This window comes from Lissotriton helveticus, chromosome 6, assembly GCF_964261635.1.
Source record: "Lissotriton helveticus chromosome 6, aLisHel1.1, whole genome shotgun sequence".
Classification (NCBI taxonomy): domain Eukaryota; kingdom Metazoa; phylum Chordata; class Amphibia; order Caudata; family Salamandridae; genus Lissotriton; species Lissotriton helveticus.
Genome location: NC_136067.1, coordinates 1,917,963,533 through 1,917,991,312, shown reverse-complemented (window position 1 = coordinate 1,917,991,312; position 27,780 = coordinate 1,917,963,533). Strand labels below are relative to the sequence as shown.

The 27,780-nt window shown below is 46.0% G+C and overlaps 1 protein-coding gene across 2 annotated transcripts in view; it reads right to left on the bottom strand.

Moving 5' to 3' along the window:
* CDC42BPA (CDC42 binding protein kinase alpha) overlaps nt 1–27,780 on the bottom strand; it is a 1,077,984-nt gene that overhangs the window by 62,073 nt on the left and 988,131 nt on the right. For both annotated transcript variants that reach the window (XM_078649868.1, XM_078649869.1), the window contains 2 exons: nt 9,197–9,259; nt 5,879–6,472 (listed from right to left, as the gene is read on the bottom strand). In XM_078649868.1, coding sequence (XP_078505994.1) covers nt 5,879–6,472; nt 9,197–9,259 — 657 coding nt within the window. The remainder of the gene's footprint in view (nt 1–5,878; nt 6,473–9,196; nt 9,260–27,780) is intronic.

The window sequence follows — 27,780 nt, the reverse complement described above, 5'->3', positions numbered from 1 at the left end:
CAGTCAACTGATCTGGGTTTAATCCATCACCATTCTTTAGCCCACTCAGCCACCCCATTTCAGACATGGCTATATGCAAATCAGTCTGACCCTTTGCCTCATGGGAAAAGTCCAACCCGAACTGCCAAGCCATGTCTTCCATGGACCGGAAACAAGCATCCTGGGACCGGTTTCGGATTCATAATCCTCATCAGCCAGGCTATCTTGAATCCAGTGGCCAAGTGAGCAAGGGACTCACGTCTGAGCATACCCTGCCACACTTAGGGCGAACAAAGCGATACAAAAGGGGATGATGGACGGAGCGTTTGAGCAAATCAAACACTCGCCCCCAGTCAACTGATCTGGGTTTAATCCATCACCATTCTTTAGCCCACTCAGCCACCCCATTTCAGACATGGCTATATGCAAATCAGTCTGACCCTTTGCCTCATGGGAAAAGTCCAGCCCGAACTGCCAAGCCATGTCTTCCATGGACCGGAAACAAGCATCCTGGGATCGGTTTCGGATTCATAATCCTCATCAGCCAGGCTATCTTGAATCCAGTGGCCAAGTGAGCAAGGGACTCACGTCTGAGCATACCCTGCCACACTTAGGGCGAACAAAGCGATACAAAAGGGGATGATGGACGGAGCGTTTGAGCAAATCAAACTCTCACCCCCAGTCAACTGATCTGGGTTTAATCCATCACCATTCTTTAGCCCACTCAGCCACCCATTTCAGACATGGCTATATGCAAATCAGTCTGACCCTTTGCCTCATGGGAAAAGTCCAGCCCGAACTGCCAAGCCATGCCTTCCATGGACCGGAAACAAGCATCCTGGGACCGGTTTCGGATTCATAATCCTCATCAGCCAGGCTATCTTGAATCCAGTGGCCAAGTGAGCAAGGGACTCACGTCTGAGCATACCCTGCCACACTTAGGGCGAACAAAGCGATACAAAAGGGGATGATGGACGGAGCGTTTGAGCAAATCAAACACTCACCCCCAGTCAACTGATCTGGGTTTAATCCATCACCATTCTTTAGCCCACTCAGCCACCCCATTTCAGACATGGCTATATGCAAATCAGTCTGACCCTTTGCCTCATGGGAAAAGTCCAGCCCGAACTGCCAAGCCATGTCTTCCATGGACCGGAAACAAGCATCCTGGGACCGGTTTGCAAAAAAACGATGGATTTAGGCCCAGATCCTTGTACTGGGGTGAATGTATGACATTGTTCAACATTCTGTCCATCAACTGTGTTTTTTGCAATTTTCACCCCGAGTGGGCTGGGTATGCTCAGACGTGAGTCCCAGGCTCTCCACGCCACTGGAGTCAAGCTATCCAGGCTAATGAAGGCTGATAGCCAGAAACCGGTCCTTGGATGCTTGATTCCGGTCTGGGAAAGACATGGCTTGGTAGTTCGGACTGGACTGTTCCCATGAGGCACAGGGTCAGAGCTGATTTGCATATAGCGAGTGTCTAACCCAGGGTGGTGTGGAGTGCAAAAAAACGATGGATTTAGGCCCAGATCCTTGTACTGGGTGAATGTATGACATTGTTCTACATTCTGTCCATCAACTGTGTTTTTTGCAATTTTCACCCCGAGTGGGCTGGGTATGCTCAGACGTGAGTCCCAGGCTCTCCACACCACTGGAGTCAAGCTATCCAGGCTGATGAAGGCTGATAGCCAGAAACCGGTCCTTGGATGCTTGATTCCGGTCTGGGAAAGACATGGCTTGGTAGTTCGGACTGGACTGTTCCCATGAGGCACAGGGTCAGAGCTGATTTGCATATAGCCAGTGTCTAACCCAGGGTGGTGTGGAGTGAAAAAAAACGATGGATTTAGGACCAGATCCTTGTACTGGGGTGAATGTATGACATTGTTCTACATTCTGTCCATCAACTGTGTTTTTTGCAACGGAGCACAGAATTACACAGCCCTCAAGACACGCCACTGTAACATTGCTAGAAGGGTACTTGAATGTTTGTCGTAGGCATATCTGTTCTGCTTTTTACTGAGATAATTACTAACATTTCCTCGAGTTCAGATTACCTCTCAATAAGCAAGCAGGCAAAGTAAATCTGTTTGATGGCTAAAAGAATTGAAAAGAAAAACATAAAAGATTTGACAAACATTTGATAATCTGCCTTCAAAGTAAACACAATGGAACACAGCAGAGGTAGCAGTCTGCATGGCTGACCACTGTATCATGGTTAATGTACAATGACAATGTCAGTATTTCTTAGCTCAGAGATGGAACTGGAACAGGCGGCAATACAGAAAGACACTTGTACGTGTTCCTGTGGCACTGTCACCCATGGTTATTAGTTCTACTTTGTCTTTGGTGTAGCCTATTTGTATTCTACTAACATGAGAGAGTGGCCATCTTGCATCAGATAACTCTTCTGGTGTCAAAACCCTTGAAGGGCCTTTTGCACCCGACATTGGATCTATGCAAGACCATCACTTCGTCAACAGTTAGGGTACCATAGACTATGCAGTCGCGTTTGCCTTCATCAGCAACTTTTGTAAATAGACCTCTGTACGTCAGAGCCCTAGCTAATCAGTTATTCAACTGCTGCTTATAAAGAGAGAAAAGTTGTGTCAGTGTCTTCCAACATTCTCGGTTTTGGTTAGTTGAAGTAGAACATTTTCATGCAGTACTTGCTTCAGTTAGCGTTTCCGGAGAGGAATGTTACAATTCTATGTAAACATAAGTAATTGATTTGTTTGGTATTAGCACATCTTATAGACGGCCATTCTGAATGCTACGTTTAGTCAGTTGAACGAGCATGAAATTATTTTCCATCTTTTTCATTTAAGCAGGGAGATTGTAAGGCCTATCCAGTTAGAGTTGACCTGGGAAGGAGGATGGCTTTTTAATGTTAAAGGACATTGGTAGTAGGATCTTTGTGTGCTGTATGGAGCACATGATTGCCACAAGTGTTCTGTGCCAACTGGGGGAGGTGGCTATTGGGCAATAATCAATTTTGCTTTTCCACGATCAATGGATTTAATCTTTAACGTCTCACTTGTACGATTCTGTCTTTGCTCGCTACAGGGTTGCATTTTTACCAGTTTGCTAATATTGTGCTTTATTGACATACATCCTACTTGTTTGCTTTTCATGTTGCGTGTGGTTATCCCACAGTGCTCTTCTGGTACCTCCTCAACTGGAACCATGGCTAAGGTATTTGCAGACCTATCATACTGACATCTAATCATCCTGTATTGGCCACTCCTTTCAGCAGCCTCTATTGAAAGAATCTCTGGAACGCTGCTCATTCATAGCGCAAATTGGTGTGATTCTGATATATATGTGTGGGAGACAGGAAAAACCAAAGGGAAAATCAGTGGCAGAACCACTCAAATGTTTATCATTGCTGGCACCTATATTGCCCTCTCAGGCTGTTAAAAACTATCACCACAAAATCTACCTGTAAGCCTATATGGGGTTATGCAGCCTAGGAATCACTCTCAAATATATGCTTAATTTGATAACTGGGCCCCTCACCCGCAAGTAAGAATTTAACCAATTATTATCCGGGGTGTATACAGGACCCTCCGTGCTACCTTGACGAATGTGCACCACACCTGACATAGCCTTACTAGAAGGGGTCAATCTTGGCGTAAACAAAACACATTCTCCCTAGTCATACCTGGGTCTCTTCCTATTGTGGTCCCAAAATATATAATGCCCTTGAATAAGTTGCCATTTCATAGGCTTATGACCGCTGTATCCAAGCTGTTGACAAGAGGATTGGCCTTCCTATGTTTGCCCGTACATATTACCAGGGACTGTAGCTGGGGCTGAATCTCAAACAACATCTCTCCCTTCAAAGGGCTCACTTAGTTTGGCTTCTCGTGTTCTTATAATCCAAAACTACAGATTGCCTGCCACCAAAATCTACAAATGCAGCTTCTAGGGCACTGATTTCGTATATGCATTTCCTCAATTTTCCCCCCAAAAATTTATTTTTACTGCATTCCGGCACTTTTAAGATCACAGCTCACATCACAAATTAAGTTCATATTTTGAACCAACACAAACAAGTTGTGTAATTAGTGTGTAATGTTAATAATCCCCTTTTCTGGATTAGCTCCGAATTGTAGCTTGTCGTAGTGGCTTGAGTAGGGAGACATTCAAGCTCTCGTCTATTTCATGTTCAATACTCTGATGGATTTCCCCATCGGGAGGGACGTCCAAACACAACTCCACACTATGGTTAGCACCCTGTTTACTTCTTGTATGTATGTGGTGCAAAGGTCGCTGCTTTCCTTTTCACCGAGTTCATTTTTGGTTTCATATGTTTTGCCAATTTTCAAAAATAAAACACTCAAGGTGTTAGCTATGATCCCCTGGACAACGGACAACCCGCATCCTTTGTTTAACCAGGATTCATTCTTTCTGGGCTATCCAAAGATACACACACATCATAAGAGATACGATGTGGAAGTACCTTAACCCTTAGTATGAAATACAACTACTGTATCATATCAAAAGGCCTTGGATACCATATGTTTCCCCTAATTACCTAACAAACATAACATGGTTTGCACCCTGATTTCTCGACTTCAGGTGATTCCATTGGTAAAAGCGCATAACATAAATCATTCAATCAATCCAAAATGAATGTTTGTGGGAGGGCACCATTATTGGAGGAACCTGCCTTATAACATTCATGTATTTCATTTTTATAACAACTATTTTTATCTGTTGCTGAAAATCTGGGTTGATGACAAAGACAATGCATACCTCACAACCATACCAAATGTCAATCTTTTAAACACATATTTACACTGCAAAGGCTACGTTTGTTATTATTAACGTCGGTACTCCTGGCTAAGCAATCTGAGTTATTTATCCTACTGAAGACAACTCCAGAAGCACATTTCAAGAAAACGTACTATGACCTTGTTGAAGGTCAAATGCCCTTGGAAGATTATTACCATTAGCAATATTTCAATATAAACAAACAGTGGTGCAACGTCGTTTTGCTGCTGTACAAGGCTGTCTATTGCTCCCAGCTAATTTGCACCCACAAAGTCTGCCTAGCAAACTATGCAATCTACACAGTTATGCTAAAGTGATGAAATGTTAAAAAGACAATTACCAAATATATTTCGTCTGAGGTCTGTGCAAGGCTTTGAGGTCAACAATTTGGAGGAAAAAGGTAATTTGTTCTAAAACATGCCCAACTAATCATGAAGCAAGAGACATTTTAGGTATAGGGCAAAATGAGTGTACTCGCGTTCCCATGAACACAGGGGGGTCCACCACACACAAGAAAAACTAACCACTTGCCTGTAAATTTCATTTAAAACAACCACTGGGAAAGCCAACATGTCTGGCCTTCGCAAGCCAGCAATGCTTTATTTATATTTGGAAAATATATGAAATAGGCATTTAAAGAGTAAAAATAATATAAAGTAAAAATTTCAATGTATAAAGGTGGTGTGCATATGCTTGCAATAAAAACAAACAAGAAAAAAGGCCAATCGTAAAATAAAAAAATAAAAATGAAAGATGGGATTGCTCTACCAAGCCTGGCACAGAAGTGGACTACATTTTAGGCAAATGTGCACTTATGCACATGCAAAACACCACCGCTCACAGTGAAGAGAGTCAATGGCTGGATTAGACTGACCATCTGTTCCAGACTTACCAGCTGTATGCTGTGAGGTGAGAGTAGGAATCAAAATGTTAATGGTACTTGAACGGACCAATGGATGAAGAGGGCTCACAGAAAAACCCAAAGGTTTATATAAGTTTTTTACAATGAATTTTGTGGAACACGTGAAGTTGGCTAGACAACTAAAGCTGTCTTTAAGTCAAACATAAAACGGGCAGACTATAGCAGAAACATATACGCTCGTGGAGTGCTGACACTTACAGCAAGAAGATGGAGTTGCTGGCCACATCAGTTCTTGTTGCCGTGACCTCCTTCCCTGGCAGTCGATGTAAACCCCAACGCTGCTAAAACACAGCAGATATTCTTTGTTTGATATTTCGACCGCGCAGATAGCGTCCGTTGGCTGTTGTGTTATAAATGATAACGTATGGTCATCTGGGTGCAGTAAGCTGTAGGGGTTCCCTTCTGCTTGCAAGGGATACTTTAAGAACCCCGACTGGTAACCCACACAGAGCCGCTCGCTGAAAATGGCCATCCACTGGACATTTCCCGGGACTTGGATCTCCTTGATCTTTTTGTGCCGTGTCTTGCTCTGGTTAAGTTCATAACAGAGGACTTGTCTTTTCATGGCTACACACAGGCAAGTCTGGGCTCCATGACGCACCTGCCCCGACACAATTGCCTGGCAGCCCTTAGTTTCGGCCAGCTTGAAAAACTCAGTCTCTCTGCCGTCCAGTGCTACCATGGGGAAAAGTCGTACATGGCGATTCCGCCCGGATATCACTGCGATGAGCTGCTCCTGTGGTATGAGCTCCACCTGATGAACTTTCTTGTTGTCACCAACACGGATAATCTCTATTAGAATTCAAACAATACAAATTAAAATTGCTTACTTTTGAAAAGAAAATATTACTTAGAAGAGCACAACACAGATTTCTGTAAACTAAAACCAACAACTTAAGAAACAAACATAATTAAAAGCTCAGAGACACTTGCTTTTCTGGAATGACCATCATTAAAAGGCCTGCTTTCTACAATAAAACACTCCTCTCAGCACAGATGAAAATGAAGATGATGTTCTATAAGAAATTTTGGCCTGGAAAAGTTTGTTTTCACGAGAATATAAATTGTGAATGAATTTGAGCCTTGGAGTACAGCCAATCGAAGAAATACCCCAGAGCATTAATTGCATGTAATGTGACAAGTAACAAGAAAGGTTAGGGCTAGACCTCCTACAAGTTATAGGCACCCAGGCCAAAGTCCCTACACTTCTAGGATACATGATAACCATAGTTTGAGGTTTCTTCGGGAATTAGGAGTTACCATTAAGGGCTGCAAGCGGCAACAGCCTCCAGGAGACATTACAAATGTACAATCTAAAAATCCAGCTGTGGAATAAAACTTCACTACAAATGGCTATTACAGTAGTAAAGGTGAACGAAGAGTAAAAATAGCAAAGTTCTCTTGAGGATTTAACACTACGACAGAATGTTTCATAAACCCATAAATGAGTGCACGAGTGAACCCATCAAAAATATTAAGAACGTTTGTGAAGACTCATCAGTAATCTGCACAGACCAGATATGACTTGAAAATGCAAAAAGTAACGTCTGAGCCAGACAGCTGTTCAGAGCTGCTGAGGTTGCAACAGCCAATGGTTCACTACAGCCTGAACAATTTGTGGAGGAAGCAATAGTGAGGATTTCCTTGCATTGGCCACATCACTCAGCGACGGATGGAACCACAGCGGAAGCACATTGAATGCCTGCCTATCCAGGGAGAAGTCGAATTTAGATTGTGCTTACATCTCCAATTTGAATGAGAGGAGTGCAAATACACCACGAGACGACTTAGAGGCGGGGAAGAGTGGTAACAAATAATAGTGCCTTGGTGGTAATTTGGGGAAAAACACTTACAGCTTGAATCTGAGGTAAGCTTGTTGTGGAGGTATAATTGATAGATCCAAGGTGCAGTTTCTGAAATTTGAATGCTTGACAGAGCATTTGTAGTGGCACAAGGGTGGTCCTTTTCTAACTAAATATACTTCTTCTGCTACAATTGAAATGAAATAGGGTTTTCAGATTTTTTGAGTTAAACAGTTTATTTAGTATTCACAAACCCAAAGCGAGGTCTTAATATAGCCTTATAGCCTGTCGTAGAGGGCTATACCGGCTAAAGGCCCTCTCCAGCGTTAACAAGGGAGAGGGACTTTAATAGCCGGTATAGCCCTGCTACGAAGGGCTATAAGGCTATTAGAACATTCTGCCACTAGAGGGCAGAATGTTCTAACAAAAAAGAACAAAGCCTTATGGGAGCGTGAGGGGTTGGAATCCCCTCAGGCTCCCTGAAGCCTTTGTTCAGAGCTGTGAACAAAGAAGCATTGGAGTGTTGGAGCTCCAGGCTTATTCTATTATCCATTATAAGCCCGGAGCACTCCATTGTTTTCAATGGAGCTCCCAGCATTCCAATGTTCTAATACAGGATAGTTAACTTGAAAAATGTCAAATATCATAAAGTTGCATATGCAAGACTCTTGTGTGTTTTTTGCAATTACTTTAAGGTCAAACACCTGAAGAAATTGCCTCATATTTAATGTAATGTAGATATTCTGGTGTGTAAGTTTCTGCAGCCTTCGAATTAGAGAGACTTACAGATGTAAGCAACTGTTTCTAATCACCTAATGCTTGGATGAACAGTCCTCAAGGATGGTACCTAGACTCATTTCTTGAAGTCTTTCATACCCTATTACAAAATAGTGACAGGGGTTATGCTTTTGTTCCTTCTGGACAGATTACACGAAGTATATACCCCAGATCCTTAGCAGCATGTCTTGGAGTTTTGCTTCTATCCCTCCTGCTCAGATTCAGCGCAACATATACAATGGACGTTCATCCGTGACTCCAAGGGTTATGCCTCTGTCCCTTGTGGGTAGATTCCACACAGTATATACCCTGCATGCACAGCGGTGCCCCCAGGGGTTGTTCCTCTGTCCCCTTCAGAGCAGATGACACACAGTATATACCCCAACTCTGTAACAGAACCACCAGGGGTAGGATTTCTGTTGTGCGGGGTGTACTCCAGATAACATACTCCTTGGGGGACTCCACCTATCCACATGCTATACACTCTGTGATACTCCAAACATTAAGACACTGCCCACCTCCAAGATGGTGAAATGTGCAGTTTTGTCTATTCTCAGGCTCTCTGAAAGTCATCGTACGTTTCTGCAACATTGTTTGTTGCACCGTGTTTGAAGCAGGTGTTTAAACATCACCCAACACCTCCTGTATGAGCCAAACTAGAACCAACGCCTTCTCAACGCTGCACCTGGAAAGGGCGTGATAAGCACAATGCAAATGAGAGAGCTTTTTAGCAATGTGAGGGGTATAAGACACTGTATAAAGGGTACAATGCAACATAGTCCAAATAAAATTAGCTTATTAACCACGCTTGATGGTTCAGTTCTGCAATCATTTGAACAGGAGAACTGACAGACACAAATTCATTTTATCATACTCTGCGTTATTATACTAGACCTCATGTTTGAGGGAGGATATCTTGGAGACTTCAATTTCTTACCATCTTTGGTGACATGTACAACAAACAACCCTTCTTCGTTGCCCAGTGCTATCCGTTCATGATCTAAGACAAAAATAGAAAATCTTGGTAAATAATCACTTTATAAAAAGAACATTCTTTTACAAGTAATAGATTTCTTGTCTCACTGATCAGGGTGAAGGCAGTAAATTTGCTTAGTATATGGGGTTGGAAAAGTAGATTTTCATTGCCCCAAAAGCTACTGTATTAGCCATGATAAGAAACTTACCCAGAACTCGACCACAAAAAATAATAAAACAAGGGTTTACTTTCTGCAGTAGAGGACGAGGGAGCAGCTGATCATAATGTTTGAAAAATGTGATGCAAAGAACTGAAGAAATGGTAGGCTCAAATTTTCCCTCCATCTTTTTGATGTTTGGTAGAAAATCTGCGCTATGGAAGCCTCTCGAAGGAGTGATGCTCAAATTCCTTGCACCCAATTGCCACAATTTGTACATAAAATAAGGTGGACAAACTGCTTTATCAGATTAATATATACCTCTAACGCAAATCTAGATTTTCATGCCTCTATTAAACATTATTTCTTGTCAACTAGAATCAAAACACAGCTTCTTTACTTTTACAATCTTCTGCAACCTGACAGAGTAATCTTCTCAGATTGGGAAATATATTAAGCCTCTCTTAGCCACTAGATCACATGATGCAATAACAGGAATTCATAATGTTTTGGGCCTAGGTCTTCAACTGCTTTTGATTCATCATAAAATCTTCTGGTCACCCACCAACTTCCACAGACTAAACCTAAATGGAAACAACAGTTCTTGGAAACAAAATCAACACTAAGGAGGCTGTGTGCACATGTTTACATTGTGCCCTGTAGTTGAGATCTAGGTGTCATAAATCAGCTAAAGGATGTAAATGACTACAAATTGTTGTCTATTGCTAACACCTACTTTAAAACTATGTGGCCTGTCTTTAAAGTGCATTATTTCTCAAAACGCTGGATATCAAAATGCCTCATCATTGCCAACCGCATCAATTATAGAAACAGGTAAACACACATTACATATCGAGGCTCGGCTAAAGGCCATGACCGCTCAGTCCTCACTGGAATAGTTTTCATTTGAACCACTTGGTAAAGAGTATTTTTTTTCATTAAGTTATAGGGTGAATACTTTGAAATAGAAGTTTACATTCCCCTATTTAAACGTTTATGTATAACCATGTTGTTTAATGGTTTTGTCAGCCTCTTGTCACTATATAGTTTTCCCAATTCCGCTTCAATTTTATACTTCACTCACCTCTATTTCCTCTCCCTGAGTAAAATATGTTTTTCCACACAGCTGCTGTTACAAGGGTAGTTTATTATTCTTTTATAATACTTTTAGCAGGGTTTCCTAAAAGTTTCAGAACTGCGACCCACTTTTTCCAACGAAAAACTTTGCGACCCACTAGCTCGAATATACATGAGGTGGGCGACTTTTTACCATCGGGGTCCGGTTCTGAGGGAGTTTTGCAGGAACCAAGCGAGTGTTCAGCACTGAAGGCGTTGTGCCACTGTTGCGACCACTCCCCTCCCGAGGCCCGTGATGTAGTTAGTGACTACATCTCATAATAAACTTGGTTCCTCTCAAACACGAGGGATACCAGATCATATATAATTTTATATATTTTTTTTTTTTCACACCTATAACCTCTGGTTAGGGTGGGCCTTAGCGCGCCCATACCGCCGAGATTTACACCTTAGGGTCCTGACGAATGCCTGTTTAACTTACAACACATAGGCAGAAACATGTTGACCACTTCCTAGTGGACTTCGCTGAACAATCTATTCAGCCTTATTGTCCCACACTTTGTTTTTAACCATGTTTGATTGGCTTCTAATAAAATGTATTCTTTGACATAATCATGAGATTTTTAACACTGACTTTTCACTATTCACTGAACACGAACTACCAGCTCCACAGTAATTCTGGCGTTGGAGCACACCAGGGAGGCACTCGGCCTCTCCTGGTGGGGCCCGATAATGAAGCATGTCACCAACTAGGTTGGTGAGTGAGGGCTTTATAAAGAACCTAGTTGGTCTCTTCCTTTGTGCTCTACCTTTATTATACAAATAAAAGGCACACTCTTCTGTTGTTACGATTAGACTTTTTAATGTAACTAAAGCATTGTGAGTTAGCGCACTGTCATTTACACGGAGCACATTTTCCACTTGCAATTGTCATTGCATTTGCACAGACAAATGATCTTACTGAAAAAACATATTGCAAACATATTATTATTTGTGGAAATCAGGTTCCAGTGCCACCAAGTAAAGTGTCCTGATTTGTTTTGATGTGATTAAGATCTTTGATTGCATCACACTTCAAAATTACAAAAAAGGATAATGTTACTTACCCAGTAAGTATCTGTTCTTGGCATGTAGAGCTGTAGATTCACATGCTTTGGATACTCCTGCCATCTAGTGTTGGGTCTGGATGTTTGCAAGGGGTTTTTCTTCGAAGAAGTCTTTCCTAGTCATGAGGTAAGGTGACTTCTCCTTTCGGTGATAGTGCGCATGGTCATTGACTCCACTGTTAGATTGTCTTTCTGCAAGAGGGTGAGAATGGAGTATAGTATAAAGATGTCCAGGCATATAAGTGTATAATGAAGAACTGCAATGACTACATGTACCCAGGGATGTGGGTGGGCGCATGTGAATCTACAAGGTCCGATGGGTCTCTCTATGTTTCGGCACCGTGCCAGCAGAAGCTGTCTTTTCGGTGCAGAAAGTGTCAGCTCCAAAGGTTGCTTGATTTTCGGCATGGAGGATTTCAGCTCTGATCCGGACTTGTGCTTGGAACCGGAGGGCTTTGGCTCTAATGAGGACTTTTGAGCACTCAGTACAGAGCCGGAAGGCTTGACTGTCTGTTTTGGAGCTGAGCTTGGAGGCGGGGTGTCGGAAAGATCGTCTCGGTGCTAAAGAACGGTGATGGATCAAACCCAGATCTTTTGACTGGGTGTGAGTGTTTGATTGATTCAGATGCTCCGTCCATCACCACCCCCTTTTGTACCGCTTTGGCCGCCATAAGTGTGGTAGGGTATGCTCAGACGTGAGTCCCTTGCTCACTTTGCCACTGGATTCAAGCAAGCCGGGCTGAAGACGGCTGGAATGCCAGAAACCGGTCCTCGGAAGCTTGTTTCCGGTCCAGGGAAGGCATGGCTTGGCAGTTCGGGCTGGACTGTTCCCATGAGGCACAGGGTCAGACTGATTTGCATATAGCCATGTCTGAAACTGGGGTGGCGGAGTGGGCTAAAGAATGGTGATGGATCAAACCCAGATCTTTTGACTGGGTGTGAGTGTTTGATTGGTTCAGATGCTCCGTCCATCACCACCCCCTTTTGTACCTACCATGGCCAGGAGGCAGAGGTGGTACGAAGCCTTGTGTTTTTTTTGGAGTTTGTTGGGGCAAGGGGTCTTTGATACTCACGTCACCTTGTCACTGCGGCCGTTCTTCGGCATCGAGGTCTATCTCAAGTTCAGATTCTGAGTCTTGTTCGGAGAAGGCCTCCTCCTCCTCTGCCGCTGATGCCTCGTTGTCTTCTTGGCCGGAATCTTCACCGATGATGTCGGGCGTGTCTTTGATGCTTTGACACTACATCTCTCAAAGTCGAGCCCGGCGATCGCGAAGAGTCTTCTTTGATTGGAACGATCTGCAAGCGTTGCAGGTTTCTTCTTTGTGCTCGGGAGACAAGCACAAGTTGCACACTTGGTGTGAGTCGGTGCGAGGATACTTTGTGTGGCACCGAGGACAGAATTTAAACAGTGTCCGATCCATCGACGGATAGCTGACTCGGCGCGGTTAGGCCTCAAACGCCGTCCATGAAGCTTTGCGATCGAAAGTCGATTCCGAAGTCAAAACGATACGCCGAGAAGTGTGAAAAGGGTATGGAAACAATACCGTCGAGGGTAGAGCGGATTGTGTGTCGAGGGGAACCCGAAGAACGTTTTCCAACCTGAGTGCAGCAACACACGTCCGAACCCGATGGCGGAAAAAAACAATCTAACAATGGAGTCGATGACCATGCGCAATATCAACGAAAGGAGGAGTAACCTTACCTTGGGACTAGGAAAGACTTCTTTAAAGAAAAACAACTTACAAACATCCGGACCCAACACTAGATGACAGGAGTATTCAAAGCATGTGTATCTACAGCACACATGCCTCGAACATTACTTTATATTTGCTTTCCTAACTGCTGAATGTGTACAGTTTATTTGCAGGTCTTTACACTTTCTTGTACATTACAAAAAATTACAATCTATAGCCTTTCCTTTTAAACTATCTGTAATGCAGCAAGATTATCACATAATTCACTTTACTTTAGTTTTTCTGATGCAAAGTGAGAGGAGTTTGTAAGCACAAATCCCCACATTAAAAAGTAACCACAACTTGTCAGAAGACAGCATAAAATTTGATCTGTGTATTTGAAGCGCAGCAAATGTGACAAGATAAATACAGAATGTAATGACATCTTTATTTTTTGCTTGCACTTTCATAACCCACAAAAAACTGGCTCACGTCGGCCCACAATTTGGGAAACACTGGTTTATAGTGCGTCTCTTCCCCTTTTGGTATCTTATTAAAATATTCTAACTGCAAATTCCACAATGATCATAGAAAATGACTGCTGAGCACAAGTGTTGAACCACTTACTATATTGTGGTCTAAGCTTCTATTTGCTAGAAGTTAAAGATTTAGAAGGCAGAGCTGTGCTCACCTGATACTCTTTATCCCTCAGTAGTTTGCCGGCTACCAACAGTCCTAGTTGGATTTCGTTACCCCCAGCATTTGCCAAACAGGCTACAATGCCGCTGCTCCCCTGATGATGACTGCAATGAAAAGTGACTCGCTGACTGCTCTGCTGTGAGATAGGCACCTGCTGCCTACATCATATCTGTATTGCTTAATGAATCAATCAGTTTATTTATATAGCGCGACTAATCACCCAAGAGGTGTTCACAGACACAGTGCTGTTTATGGTTCAGCCAAAAAGTTCTCTCCTCGGTCTTTTTTGACAGCCGTCAACTAAGTGGCTTCCACTTGTTTTACCTGGGGAATAAAGAGGCTATCTGATCTCCGTCCCCATAACTGCAGCTTTTAAGCTTAAAATTGCCTATGTTGCATCTTTGTCTTTTTTATACAAATCTCGACTACCATACCCATGCAACTGCTGAAAAGGGGCACTACACTTGAGCTGGCCTCACCTCGACAGCCTTGCAAACACACTGCATGACCTTTACACGTATGATTATTGGAATTAATGAATCTACAATAGTCCTATCGAGAACATTATTTACATTAAGAAAATGATTTACCTTTCTCTTTTCTTTTCTTCTACATCTTCTTCTCTTTGTATCCTTCTAACATGTCCACCATTTCTCCTTTGCTCCACTTTACCAATATATTCTAGGTTTTTTGTATTTCATGAGCATGTTATTGTTTATTACTTTTATGTACCGTTTCATTCCGAGTTACAACATGGAATATTAAGGGATTAAATAATCTCATTAAAAGGCAAAGGGTATTATCACACCTAGCTAGGCTTAATACTGATGTAGCCCTCCTTCAGGAATCTCATCTTTCGGAGGTGGAGGCTTTAAAGCTTAAACGTTGTTGGGTGGGTCATGTTTTCTGCTCCCCCACTGTTGATAAGAAGAACGGTGTTGTGATTTTGTTGCATAAAAAGTTAAATATTGCTTCAGTTTCTCATCAATGTGATGTTAACGGCCGTTGGGTCATTGTTAATTTGCTTGTTGATAATATCCCCCTTGTTCTATTTAATGTATACGCCCCTACTGGAGTTGATAGATCCTTTTGGCCCTCTATCTCTGATAAACTAGCTTCCCTCTCCGGGGATTACATTTTGTTCGGTGGAGACTGTAATCAAATTATGGACCCCTTTCTCGACCGTCATTCTAAAGTCAGATTTATACCCTCCAAGATGCACTCCCAATTTGTTAAAACCTTCCAGAATAATGCTCTGGTAGATATCTGGAGACTATGCAATCCAGACCTTCGAGAGTATAGTTTTTTCTCTCCTCCCCACCAATCCCAATATCGCATTGATCATATTTTCCTTAGCAAATCCCTATCCCAGCATGCCATTCGCTCTGAAATAGGTTGCATTCTACTCTCTGACCATGCCTCTGTCTTTGTGGACTTGGATCTCCTTCCGTTTTCTCCTCCCTCAGGCAGATGGAGGTTCAACAACACTTTGCTTCAAGATCCCACTTTTTGCTCTGATTTTTCCACATTTGCCACTGAATTCTTCCTTATTAATCACACTCCTGATTCCTCTTTTGTTATGGTTTGGGACTCATTCAAAGCAGCCTCTAGAGGTTTTATTATCAATTTTGTGGCAAGACGGAAAAGGCTTAGGGAGGCCAAGTCAGCTCAAATTCTAGCTGAGATCAAACATTTAGAACACGACTATTACTCCTTTAATTCGGACACCTCTCTTACTAAACTTATTGAGGCAAAAACCTCCTTTAATAAATTCACAACTGAAGCAGCCTCTAATCTTTTATTAGAATGCAATTCCCGATACTATGGTGGCAAAAATAAGATGGGTAAACTTCTTGCTAACTATTTAAAAATAAGACGAGAACATACGAAGATTGCATCTATACGGACCTCCTCTGGTGAATCCTCATTGTCTCATTGTCAGTGAAATTGCTCTCCCACCCTCGCAGCTCCACCATTAAGTGAGGTGCCCCTGCCCCTGCACTATTGAGTGTTGGTGATCGAGGCCCTCCTCCACCCGCAGGTTTCCCTGCGCCTCATCCCTGGTGGTCCAGTGGACCTCTGTCTCCTTTCTTTCTTTCTGCTCCTTCACTCGTTTTTCTCCACTTTCTATCTTTCACCTTTCTGCACCTCTGCTCTTTTGCTCCTTATTTCTGCCCATTTCCCTTTCTCTCCCTCTGCTCCTTCACTCGTTTTTTTCCCCTTTCTATCTTTCACCTTTCTGCACCTCTGCTCTTTTGTGCCTTATTTCTGCCCATTTTCCCTTTCTCTCCCTCTGCTCCTTCACTCGTTTTTTTAGCCTTTCTATCTTTCACCTTTCTGCTCTTTTCTGCATCTCTGCCTTATTTCTGCTTATTTTCCCTTTTTTCTTTATTCCTTCTTTCCTCCCTTTCCCTTTCCCCGCCGCTGCTGCCCCCGCGGCCCCTCCCCCCCCAGCACGACCGGCCCAATCCAGCTCCCCTCCCCGCTCCCGCCTCCCAGCTGTCCAGCCCTCCCCGACCCCTACTTAATGGCGGCCACTGCGTGGCCGCGGGCGCGCCGCTGGTGCACCGAAGGCGCGTCAAAGGCAAGCACGTCTGCGCCCGTCTGCGACCCGTCCGCGACCAGCACCAGGAACCCTGGACCTCCGCCCCGCCAACGCTACGACCCAGCAGCACTCCACGCACTCAACCCAGGCTGCAACAACAACTGCAAGCTAGCATCACCAGCCGACACCCATGGACCCTTCAGCTGTCACCGCTGCCGGCACACCTGCAGCACCGCCAAGAACACGGATCCAGCACAACCCGCCCACAAGAACACAACCGAACCGAAGACCCTGCAATGCATCCTCCTCAACGTCCGATCCCTCCACAAACACGCCACAGAAATCTGGGACCTCCTCGACAGCACAACCCCAGACGTAGCATTCTTCACCGAAACCTGGACCAACACCACCTCGGGACCGGACATCGCCATCGCCATCCCCCAAGGATACAAGATCTCCAGGAAGGACCGCCCCATCCACCCAGGAGGAGGAATCGCCATCGTCCACAAATCCAGCCTCCGCCTGAGCACACTCCCTGACGAGTCCACAGAACTGATGGAACACATTCACTTCAAGATACTGGCCAGCCCCACCGCAGCCCTCCGAGGAACCCTCATCTACCGACCCCCTGGACCCCGCAGACCCTTCGCCAACTCCATCACGGACATTATCTCCCCGCAGGCCATCGCATCCACCAACTACACCCTGCTGGGAGACCTCAACTTCCACCTCGACAATCAACTGGACCCCAACACAACATCCCTCCTGGACAACCTCGACAACATTGGACTCCGCCAGATCGTGACCGAGCCCACGCACTCAGCAGGACACACCCTCGACCCCCTCTTCACTACAGGAAACTCCATCACCTTCAGCCACACCACCGAACTCCCATGGACCGACCATCGTTGCGTCCACTTCACCTTCAGAACACCCACCATCCACAGACACCAGCACCTGCTTCCACAAAGAAACTGGACCAAAATCACCGATGACCAGCTCACCTCCTCACTCAACAACTCCACCCCAACCATCGCGGAAAACGACGACCCCAACACCGCAGCCCGAACCCTGCATAGATGGATCTCGGACAGCACCAACACCATAGCCCCCCTCAAGAAAAACAACAATACCCGTTCCAAGAAAGCCAGATGGTTTACCACCGAACTTCGAGAGTCCAGGCGCACATGCCGCCGCCTCGAAAAGGCCTGGAGAAACACCAAATCCACAGAAGCCCACAACAACTTCAGAGCCGCCACCAACGCCCACCATCAACTAATCATAGAAACGAGGAAAAAAGCGATTGAAGACAGAATCTCCACCCACGCACACAACAGCAAGGAACTCTTCAGCATCATCAAGGAGTTCGCCCAACCCACCAGCGAGTCTACCGACATCCCTCCCTCACAAGACCTCTGCGACAAACTCAGCATCTTTTTCCACCACAAAATCAAGAGCATCTACGACAACTTCGACGAAGACAACCAACACACTGAACCCTCACCAACCACCCCCGACACCCGGAAACCAGCGATTGATGACTGGACAGCCCTCACCACCGAAGACACACTGAAGACAATGAAGTCAATCCACTCAGGGGCCCCCACGGACCCCTGCCCCCACCACATCTTCAACAGAGCCGCAAACACCATCGCACCCATGCTCCGCCAAACCATCAACCGCTCCCTGGCGACCGCCTCATTCCCCGACGACTGGAAACACGCCGAGGTCAACCCCCTCCTAAAGAAACCCTCAGCGGACCCCACCGACCTCAAAAACTACAGACCCATCGCCCTGCTCCCGTTCCCAGCGAAAGTCATCGAGAAAGCCATCAACAGCCAACTCGCCACATTCATTGAAGAACACAACATCCTCGACTCCTCCCAATCCGGCTTCAGAAAAAACCACAGTACGGAAACCGCCCTCCTCGCCGCAACAGACGACATCCGCACCTTACTGGACAAAGGAGAAACAGTAGCCCTCATCCTCCTCGACCTATCAGCGGCGTTCGACACAGTCTCCCACCGCACCCTAATACGCAGACTCTACGATGCAGGAATCCAGGACAAGGCCCTTGACTGGATCTGCTCCTTCCTCTCCAGCAGGACGCAGCGGGTCAGACTCCCCCCTTTCCTCTCGGACCCCACACCTATCACCTGCGGAGTCCCCCAGGGCTCCTCCCTCAGCCCGACGCTCTTCAACATCTACATGGCTCCACTTGCCCCCATCGTCAGAACCTACGGACTCAACATCGTGTCATATGCAGACGACACTCAGCTCATCCTCTCCCTATCCAACGAGCCCAACACCGCCAGACGCAACTTTCGAGAAGGCATGGAAGCCGTCGCCAAATGGATGAAAAACAGCTGCCTACAACTAAACACCAACAAAACAGAAGTACTCATCATGGGCCCAAACCCCGACGCCTGGAGTGACACCTGGTGGCCCACCGACCTCGGAAACCCGCCAACCCCCACAGACCACGCACGCAACCTGGGAATCATCCTGGACTCCGAGCTCAAAATGGACCGCCAGATCAACTCTGTCTCATCTTCCTGCTTCCACACCCTCCGCCTCCTTCGTAAGACCTTCAAATGGATCCCCCTCGAACACCGAAAGACAGTCACTCACGCCCTGGTCACCAGCAGACTCGACTACGGCAACGCACTCTACGCCGGAATAAACAAAAACCTCATCCGCAAGCTACAGAACATCCAGAACGCCGCCGCAAGACTGGTCCTCAACCTGCCAAAACACTGCCACATCTCCCAGCACCTGCGCACACTCCACTGGCTCCCCGTCGAGGCGAGAATCACCTTTAAGATGCTCACCCACGCACACAAGGCCCTCCACGGCACCGGACCAGCATACCTGAACAGCCGACTCAAATTCCACGCACCCCAAAGGACCCTACGATCAGCCCAGCTTTCCTACGCTGTGGTCCCCCGCACCAGAAAGACCAGATCGGGAGGCCGCTCCTTCTCCTTCCTCGCGGCCAAGGCATGGAACGCCCTGCCGCTCCACCTCAGACAGACAACATGGCTCCCCATCTTCGCAAGAAACCTCAAAACCTGGCTCTTCGACAGACCCCCTCCTTGATGGAATGGAACCTGCACCCCCCCAACTCCCCCCCACCCCTAGCGCCTTGAGACCCTTACGGGTGAGTAGTCGCGCTTTAACAAACTCCTGATTGATTGATTGCTTTAAAGACAAAGACATTCTCTCCGAATTTGTCAAATTTTATTATACTCTGTATACCCCTGAACGGGTTCCCTAACCTTTGGAGCTTATTTCCTACTTCCAATCCCTTCCCTCTCCTCCATCGTCTCACGTTAATTTAGATTCTTTGGATCTTGATATATCACTTTCCGAGATTTCTTTTGCGGTATCTAAGCTAAGGCATGGGTCCCGACGGCTTCACCATCGAATTCTATAGTCATTTGGCCTCCCTCCTTCTTCCTAAACTTCTACTTTTATTTCAATCCTTTCTCACAGCGGGGACTTCAAGCGGTTCCTTTCAACAGGCTTTAATTTGCTTAATTCCCAAAGAGGATAAAGACCACTCTCTTTGCAAGAATTATCGCCTGATCTCTTTGGTCAATACGGACTATAAGATTCTAGCTAAGATTCTTGCTCTGCGATTGGATCCTCTCTTGCCTGATTTAATTGGCCCCGAACAATCCGGGTTTGTTAAAGGCTGTCTTTCCTCAGACAACTCGCGAGTTTTTAGGTCTCGGCTAAAGACGCGCGGAAGCGCGTCTCCGCCGAGATCTTATGTCACCGAGCGTGCTTCCCAGGAGACAGCGCCGGCCGCGCGCTTCTCTCAAAAGGATCGGCGCAGGCCACGCGCGCGCGAACGCGCTCACCGTGTCTGTCTCCTGGGAAGCGCATACATACACAGGCACACTTCCCCCTGCACGCATGCGCACACACAGGAGCGCACATACACGCACGCAGACATACAGAGACCCCTTCGCGCGCACAAACACACACACACACGCTCCCCCGCCACACACACGCTCGCACACACAAGCGCACCGCCCCCGTCCCACTTACCGCCAGTCCGGTGTTCTCCGCGGGGCTCCGCCCGAGGGAGAGCCCCGCGTCACTGTGAATCATGTCCGCCTTCCAGCGCGTGGAAGATCCGAGGCCGGCGGCCGGGGCCAATGGACTCCGAGAACGAGGCTGACGTCACAGCACCCCTCCCCGCCCCCTCCTCCGACGCCGCATCTGTACTACAAGGGGCGCGCAGCTGGTAAGTTTCGGTTTCGCTGCTTTCCTCCGCTGCTATAGATCTCTGGCTATCTCTCGCTGTTTTTCATCTAAACCACAAACGGGATCCGCTTTTTGCTGAGTTTATTTTCTGACCCAGTCTGACGCCTACCAGCGCTTGAATCATTTCAGCCTCCAAAGCTTTTTAAGCTTTTGTGTTTTGACGAGGAGGTCGGGTACATCAAGGTTTCTCGGCACTATAGTAGAGATAGCGCATGCGCCCTGAAGTTATTTCACTTACCTCCATGCGTGGGGACGTCGGGCATTGAAAGCTGCGTGATCCTCCGAGCCCACGCCTTGGCGCTCTGGCGGTTCTCTTCTGGGTCCGGAGAGCCCCCGGCACGGAATGTCCGGCATAGCTCCAGCCTCCTCCCCCGACGCCCGACGGGCGGGTAGGTGGTGACAGTGAAGTAGTAGCCAAGAGGGTCGGCTGGAGGGGGGCGAAAGGCCCAGCTTCCCAGGCAGTCTGAGTGCAGTCTGAGTGCCTTAGCTCCTCGAGGACCCCTGGCGTGCCCTGAAGGCGCTGGACGTACAACGCACTGGTGGTCAGGGTGAGGGCGTACTCGACTGGGGGCCCCGGCACCGGCGTGAAACGACCACAAAGAAGGATCTCCGGGGAAGCCCCTGCGCTCCAAGGCTCCAGGTCCATAGCGCCGTGCTCATATGTAGCGCCCAAATGCTGGAGAGTATAGCGCCCAGAACACCTCTTAGAAGCTGGTGAGTATCGCTCCTATCAGACGGGTGCGAATGCCTAAAGAAGTTGTATTGTGTGGTTTCTAATGCTGAAGAGATTCATCGGAGGCTGGAGGCATACACCAGAAATATGGACAGGAAGGGGCTGTTGGGCAGAGTCCCTGGGGTTGAAAATCTTTTGGAGGTTGTGGTGATATAGCTCCTTGAAGCTGGAAGTGTGCAGATCGCCGATCGCGGATGTTCTGGGGATATGGCTCCCCCGCGCCCCAGAAGCCGGAGGGGACAGCACTAGAAACAGGAGGTCCCGGTGAGAGAGACTCAAGGACGGCGGCACCTGCTCCGGCCGGGAGCTGCGAGGCACTCGGCGGCACACGCACGGAGCAACAGTGGGGGTCCCTAGTAACTCCACGCCCCCTCTGCGAAGCCACGAGTCGCGGCTCCTGCCCGCCAGGGACACCGGGGGCCTTTACAGCACCAGCTGACCGTGGCATCTCTTTTGATTATTATCAGCATTATTTTATTACAGAGGGCGACCTTCGCCCCGGGTTACACTGCAATTCCCTGGGCGGCGCCGGAGGTCTGAGGCCGCGGCTGGCATGCTACCATATTGATATCATTATTTTCATATCACAGATGAGGTGTTTCAAGTCTGACCCGAGCAGCTCCCACGTCGAGTCATGATGTGCATTTATTTTTGCACGTTGTCTCTTTACCCTACTTTCTCATTACAGTGTGTAAAAGTAAGTATTTTTTGGTCCCTGTAATTTTGTTTTTCCGCTCTACAGGTCGGAACGTGTTCCAGAATGCACAAAAAAATCATATGCTTTTTAAAAAAAATAATATTTTATGCTTTTTTATATAGCGCGGACTTTACCCGAAGGTGTCAGAGCGCTTCACAATAGGAACAGTATTGATACACGAACAGAAAATTACTAGTGAGCAAATTACAAACGCAAACGTTAAGTTACATGAGGCAAAAGTGGCAATTGTAAGCAAACAAAATACAAGAGGTAGCAAACGTTACATTACAGGAGGTAAAAGTGATATGTGTGCAGGTTAAAAAAAGCGTACAAAGTACAAGTAGAGGTATAGCACTGCAATAAATGGCAGTACTATACCTACTATACATATAATAAATATGCTCTGCATGACAGGGTGAGCGCTTTACGCCCGCCTGCCCTGGGGCCATCCGCGGACCATGCTCCCCGAATGTTCTGCCAAGGCCTTGCGGCGCGAGGAGAGCCCCCTCCCCCAAAGGCCCCCAAACTCTCACCCCCAAAGACTGTGATTAGAAGGATCTGCCAGTCCCGGTCAGACATGTTTTGGAAAATGTAGCTGCCTTCAAGCGCTGTGGAAGAGCACGCCCCTGCTTCTGTGGAAGCACCTGCTCACACGAGAGTGACAGTTCACAAGAGCCAGTACTCGCTCCTTCTACGCTCTACTACAGTATGTCTTCCGTAGCTCCTGATGTTTTGCATGCTCCTGTAGCCTTTACATTGCACCACGTACCCACGACCACTGGAGTTATGCAGCAAGGGATGCCCACATTATCTGGCAGGGTTGAACTAAATTACGCAGCGCCAAGAGGCCAATTATGTGGCATAATTAAGCACATGTTGTGATACTTTTAGTTTCTCGTGGTTAGACATGTTAACTTTCTGCACAAAGGGTTCACCCCTCTAGTGGCAGTTTAACAACAAATACAGTAACCAGCAACTGAAAGGTGGCCAGTCAACCCTTGAGAAGGCCTTTCACTTCGAGGCAAAACGTCTTTGGTAACTTTTGACCTGTTCAAGATAGAACACCTTTTTTGGGGTTAAAATCAGCAAATTATGCAACAGATAATAGGTTAGGTGTGAATGCGCTAAATCCATAATTTATTAAAAAAAACAGCAGTCACAGAATTGCATAATTCAGTGGCCTTGCTCATACTCCACCAAAGGGCACTGATGCGAATGGTAGAACAAGTGGCACACTACGTGGGGGGATGCGTCATTGGGAGGGTGTTGAATTCGTTGTGGTCTTGTAAAGGAAATGTTTGGTATCCGATGCACTGCATAATTTCTTTAAAAAAGTGACGGTGGCCAACATTTACTCCACTGCGCACTTCTCCAACCGCCAGTTGCCTCTGTGAACACTGCACATAGCTGAATTGCATCAAACTAGTGATACCGAAGCAAAGATACACAAATTAGTACCGATTCTCATTTCCTCACATACGCCAACGTAATCTGTCGGCTCAGGTGCGCATCTGCAAGATTTTTCCCCTCATCCGCTGTGTTGTGTGAGGGTTCTAGATTGCTACTATGTAAGTGCGTTGAATATTTACACCCATTTACACTAACAAACACATACAACTGCGTACTTCACTTTCTACTCACAGAAACGCACACTTGCCCCCTCAAACAAAACACTCACACACTCTGATCACACCCTTAGTCTAATCTATGGCCACAGCCCAAGCACACTTATATACGTAGCACCACTGCCATACACACACGGACACCATCACTGCCATGCACACACGGACACCATCACTGCCATGCACACAGGGAAACCACCACTGCCATGCACGCACAGACACCACCACTGCCATGCACGCACAGGCACCACCACTGCCATGCACGCACAGACACCACCACTGCCATGCACACACGGACACCATCACTGCCATGCACACAGGGAAACCACCACTGCCATGCACGCACAGACACCACCACTGCCATGCACGCACAGGCACCACCACTGCCATGCACGCACAGACACCACCACTGCCATGCACACACGGACACCATCACTGCCATGCACACACAGAAACCACCCCTCCCATACACACACGGACACCACCACTGCCATGCACACACGGACACCACCACTGGAATGCACACACGGACACCACCACTGCCATGCACGCACAGGCACCACCACTGCCATGCACGCACAGGCACCACCACTGCCATGCACGCACAGACACCACCACTGCCATGCACGCACAGACACCACCACTGCCATGCACGCACAGACACCACCATTGCCATACACACACACGGACACCACCTTTGCCATACACACACAGAAACCACCCCTCCCATACACACACGGACACCACCCCTCCCATGCACACACGGACACCACCACTGGCATGCACACACAGACACCACCACTGCCATGCACACACAGACACCACCACTGGCATGCACACACAGACACCACCACTGCCATGCACACACGGGCACCAAAAAACAAAAATTATGCAAAGCATTGTCATTTACAATGCCAGTAACTCAAACTTAAATGCTGCGAGACCTATTGCATTGCAAATGCTTGTTCTTAATATTCTCAGCAGAGCCTCGCGGTTAGACATCCCTTTCGCAGCTATCTCCTTAGATGCGGAAAAAACGTTCGACAGGATTGGATGGGATTTTATGTTTCAGGCTCTCCGTTGGTTTGGCATCCTTTCTAAATTTATTTCTATTATCTCCTTACTCTACTCTAACTCCCAAGCTTCCATCTTTGTTAATGGGCTGACCTCAGACTATTTCATAGAGGTGTACGTCAAGGATGTCCACTTTCCCCTTTATTATTTCTTTTGGCTCTAGAACCCTTTCTTACTAAGATTCGTCAAGATGATAAAATATCTGGGTTTTGCTTTGGTTCCAATCAAGTTAAACTTTCGGTCTATGCGGATGATATCCTCTTTTACTGCTCCGATCCTCTTTCATCTTTGTCTCCCTTTTTTCAGCAAGTTTCCTCTTTTTCCGCTGTCTCTGGTTATCGCCTAAATGTCGATAAATGTGAAGTCCTTCCTTTGAATTCTCTTTGTCAGCAACATCATTTCGCTCAATCTGGTTTCTCTTGGCAGTCATCCAAAATTAAATATCTAGGTGTTTTGTTCGCTCCCCGTCTGTCGGACACTCAAGTTGAATTTTGCTTATATTTCTAAGAAGATGGAAACGGCTATTACTCGTTGGCACCCACTCTTTTTATCTTGGTGGGGTCGACTTAATTCTATAAAGATGATGCTTTCTCCCCTCCTTCTCTATACCCTCTCTATGCTCCCAATGCGTATTCCAGCTTCTTATTTCAAAGAAATCGACTCCTTGCTTTTAAAATTCCTTTGGCACGGCAAACGTCCTAGGATAGCCATTGCTACACTTCGAAAAGATAAAGCCCAGGCTGGTGTCCGCTTCCCCGATTTCAGAACATATCATCGCGCTTTTTCTCTGAAACAAACAACCCGATGGCTTTCGACTGATCCTCCTTTTTATCCTCACTTATGGCTAACTATGGAATCTTCCTTCATTTCTCCCTTCACTTTCCGTATATTTCTATCCTTCGCGTCTTATCCCGCTCGTCTTCATACTCCTATTATATCTTATTGTCGTGCTCTTCTTCATCCCTTTTTATCTTCATCATATCCTTCCCTTCTTACTTTCCATGAACAACCTATCTGGTTTAATTCTCAACTTAAAATTCGTAATCTTACTATTTACTGGAAGGTCTGGCACTCTCAAAGACTGTGCTGGATATCTCAATTGCTTTCTCACAATGTCCCTCTCTCCTTCTCGGAACTTCAAGCCTCTTTGCTGTTACCCTCCAGTGCCCGCTCACAATATGACTTGCTTTTGCCGGTTCTTACCTGTTGTCTCCAATCATTGCAGACATCCAAAGGTATTCCTTTATACGGTCAAGACACTTCCTCCTTACTAGATTCTACCCCCTCCGCTTCTTCCCTTTATAATTCCTTCCGCTACACAGTTAACCGAGTGAAATCTAAAACTGAGATTGCTTGGGAGTCTGATCTTTCTCGAGATTGGTCGGTTCTTCTTTGGAACAAACTTCATAAAACCTCTAGAGCTGCTACCACCACCCAAACGTTACTTTATTTATAACTCTCCCTGTCCCGTTTTTCTTCAGAGACACCCCCTACCTGTTGGTCTTGCCCTTTCCCCTCAGCAGACCTCAGCAGACCTAAAACACATGCTTTTTGAATGTCCACATGTATCCAAGTTCTGGAATCCTATATGGGTCCAAATCCAAAAGATTTTCCATTTTCAGATTCCCTTCTCCCCAGCTCTTGTTTTCCTAGAATCCCTTTCGCCTGACCTCCCTCAATCTCCTCGCCATTACCTACTCCTTGACCTCTTAATAGCTGTTGCTTTCCACATTATCACGTCTAACTGGAAGCAAGCTGCGAATGTGTCCTATCGTTCTTGGTGGAATGCAGTCTGTTTCCATCACCGGATAGATACCAATTTTGTATCTCCCGTTTCCCTGGCAATTAAACGAGACCTTATTTGGCTTCCTTTAGTAACATTTCTTTCCTCCATTGCCCCAATAAGCTCCTCCTTGGATCCTGCAGTTGTTGAAGTCCGCAAACCACCATGAATTTCTTTTCCTTTGCTTTAAATTTTATTCCCACTATTATCATATAGTGCATTTGCTTTTCTTATATATTCTTGCTCATGTTACTTCATGCTCATTTTACTTGCCTTTCATGAGTTTTTTATTGTATTAGCTATTGTAATTTTTTCCCTTAAATTGCAAATTTTGTCATATCCTTTTCCTGTTTCTTCCTCTCTCCCTCCCTCCCCCCTTTTTTCTTTTATCTTCAATAAAATCAAACTTAAAAAAAAAAAATGATTTACCGCTTTACTACTCTGTTTATCATCAAGAATGATTGCACATGGGTGCGTCATTTATTACTGTTCCTGGGAGGTAAAAGTGGAAACGAAAGCATTATCAAGCTTCATCACAATTGTTTGATACCTAGAGCGACCCCAATCTTTAAACTAGAACTATTTTTGGCCACAGGGTGGGAGTAAAGTGATGAAAAATGTTCACGTTGAATAAGAATGGTATAAAACTGTCTTCGCATGCCATGAGTCTGTTCGACATTAAACAAGGCTCGGATATCGAGGACATCTAATAACAAGCATTTGCAATGCAATAGGTCTCGCATTCACGCGAGTTTAAGCTATTGGCATTGTAAATGACAATGCCTTTTATTTTTATTTTTTTTAAAAGGCATTGTCGTTTACAATGCGAGACCCATTGCAAATGCTGGTTTTAATTAGTTACCAAACATAACGCCCAAGTACATGTCTCTGAAGATTGTGTAGTCCCTCAGCCCACATTAGCAAAGAGAAGCCCTTGCTACTTGTGGCTTTCATAGCCTCACGGAGCGTTTTCTTATACGCAACCACGGTACCACCATTATTTTGTGCTACTACCCAAATGTGCAGTTACTCCAAACCTGCCCCCTCCAAATACTCATGAAATTCAATTCAATCTCTCAACCACGAGAATCTACTAATCCTTGA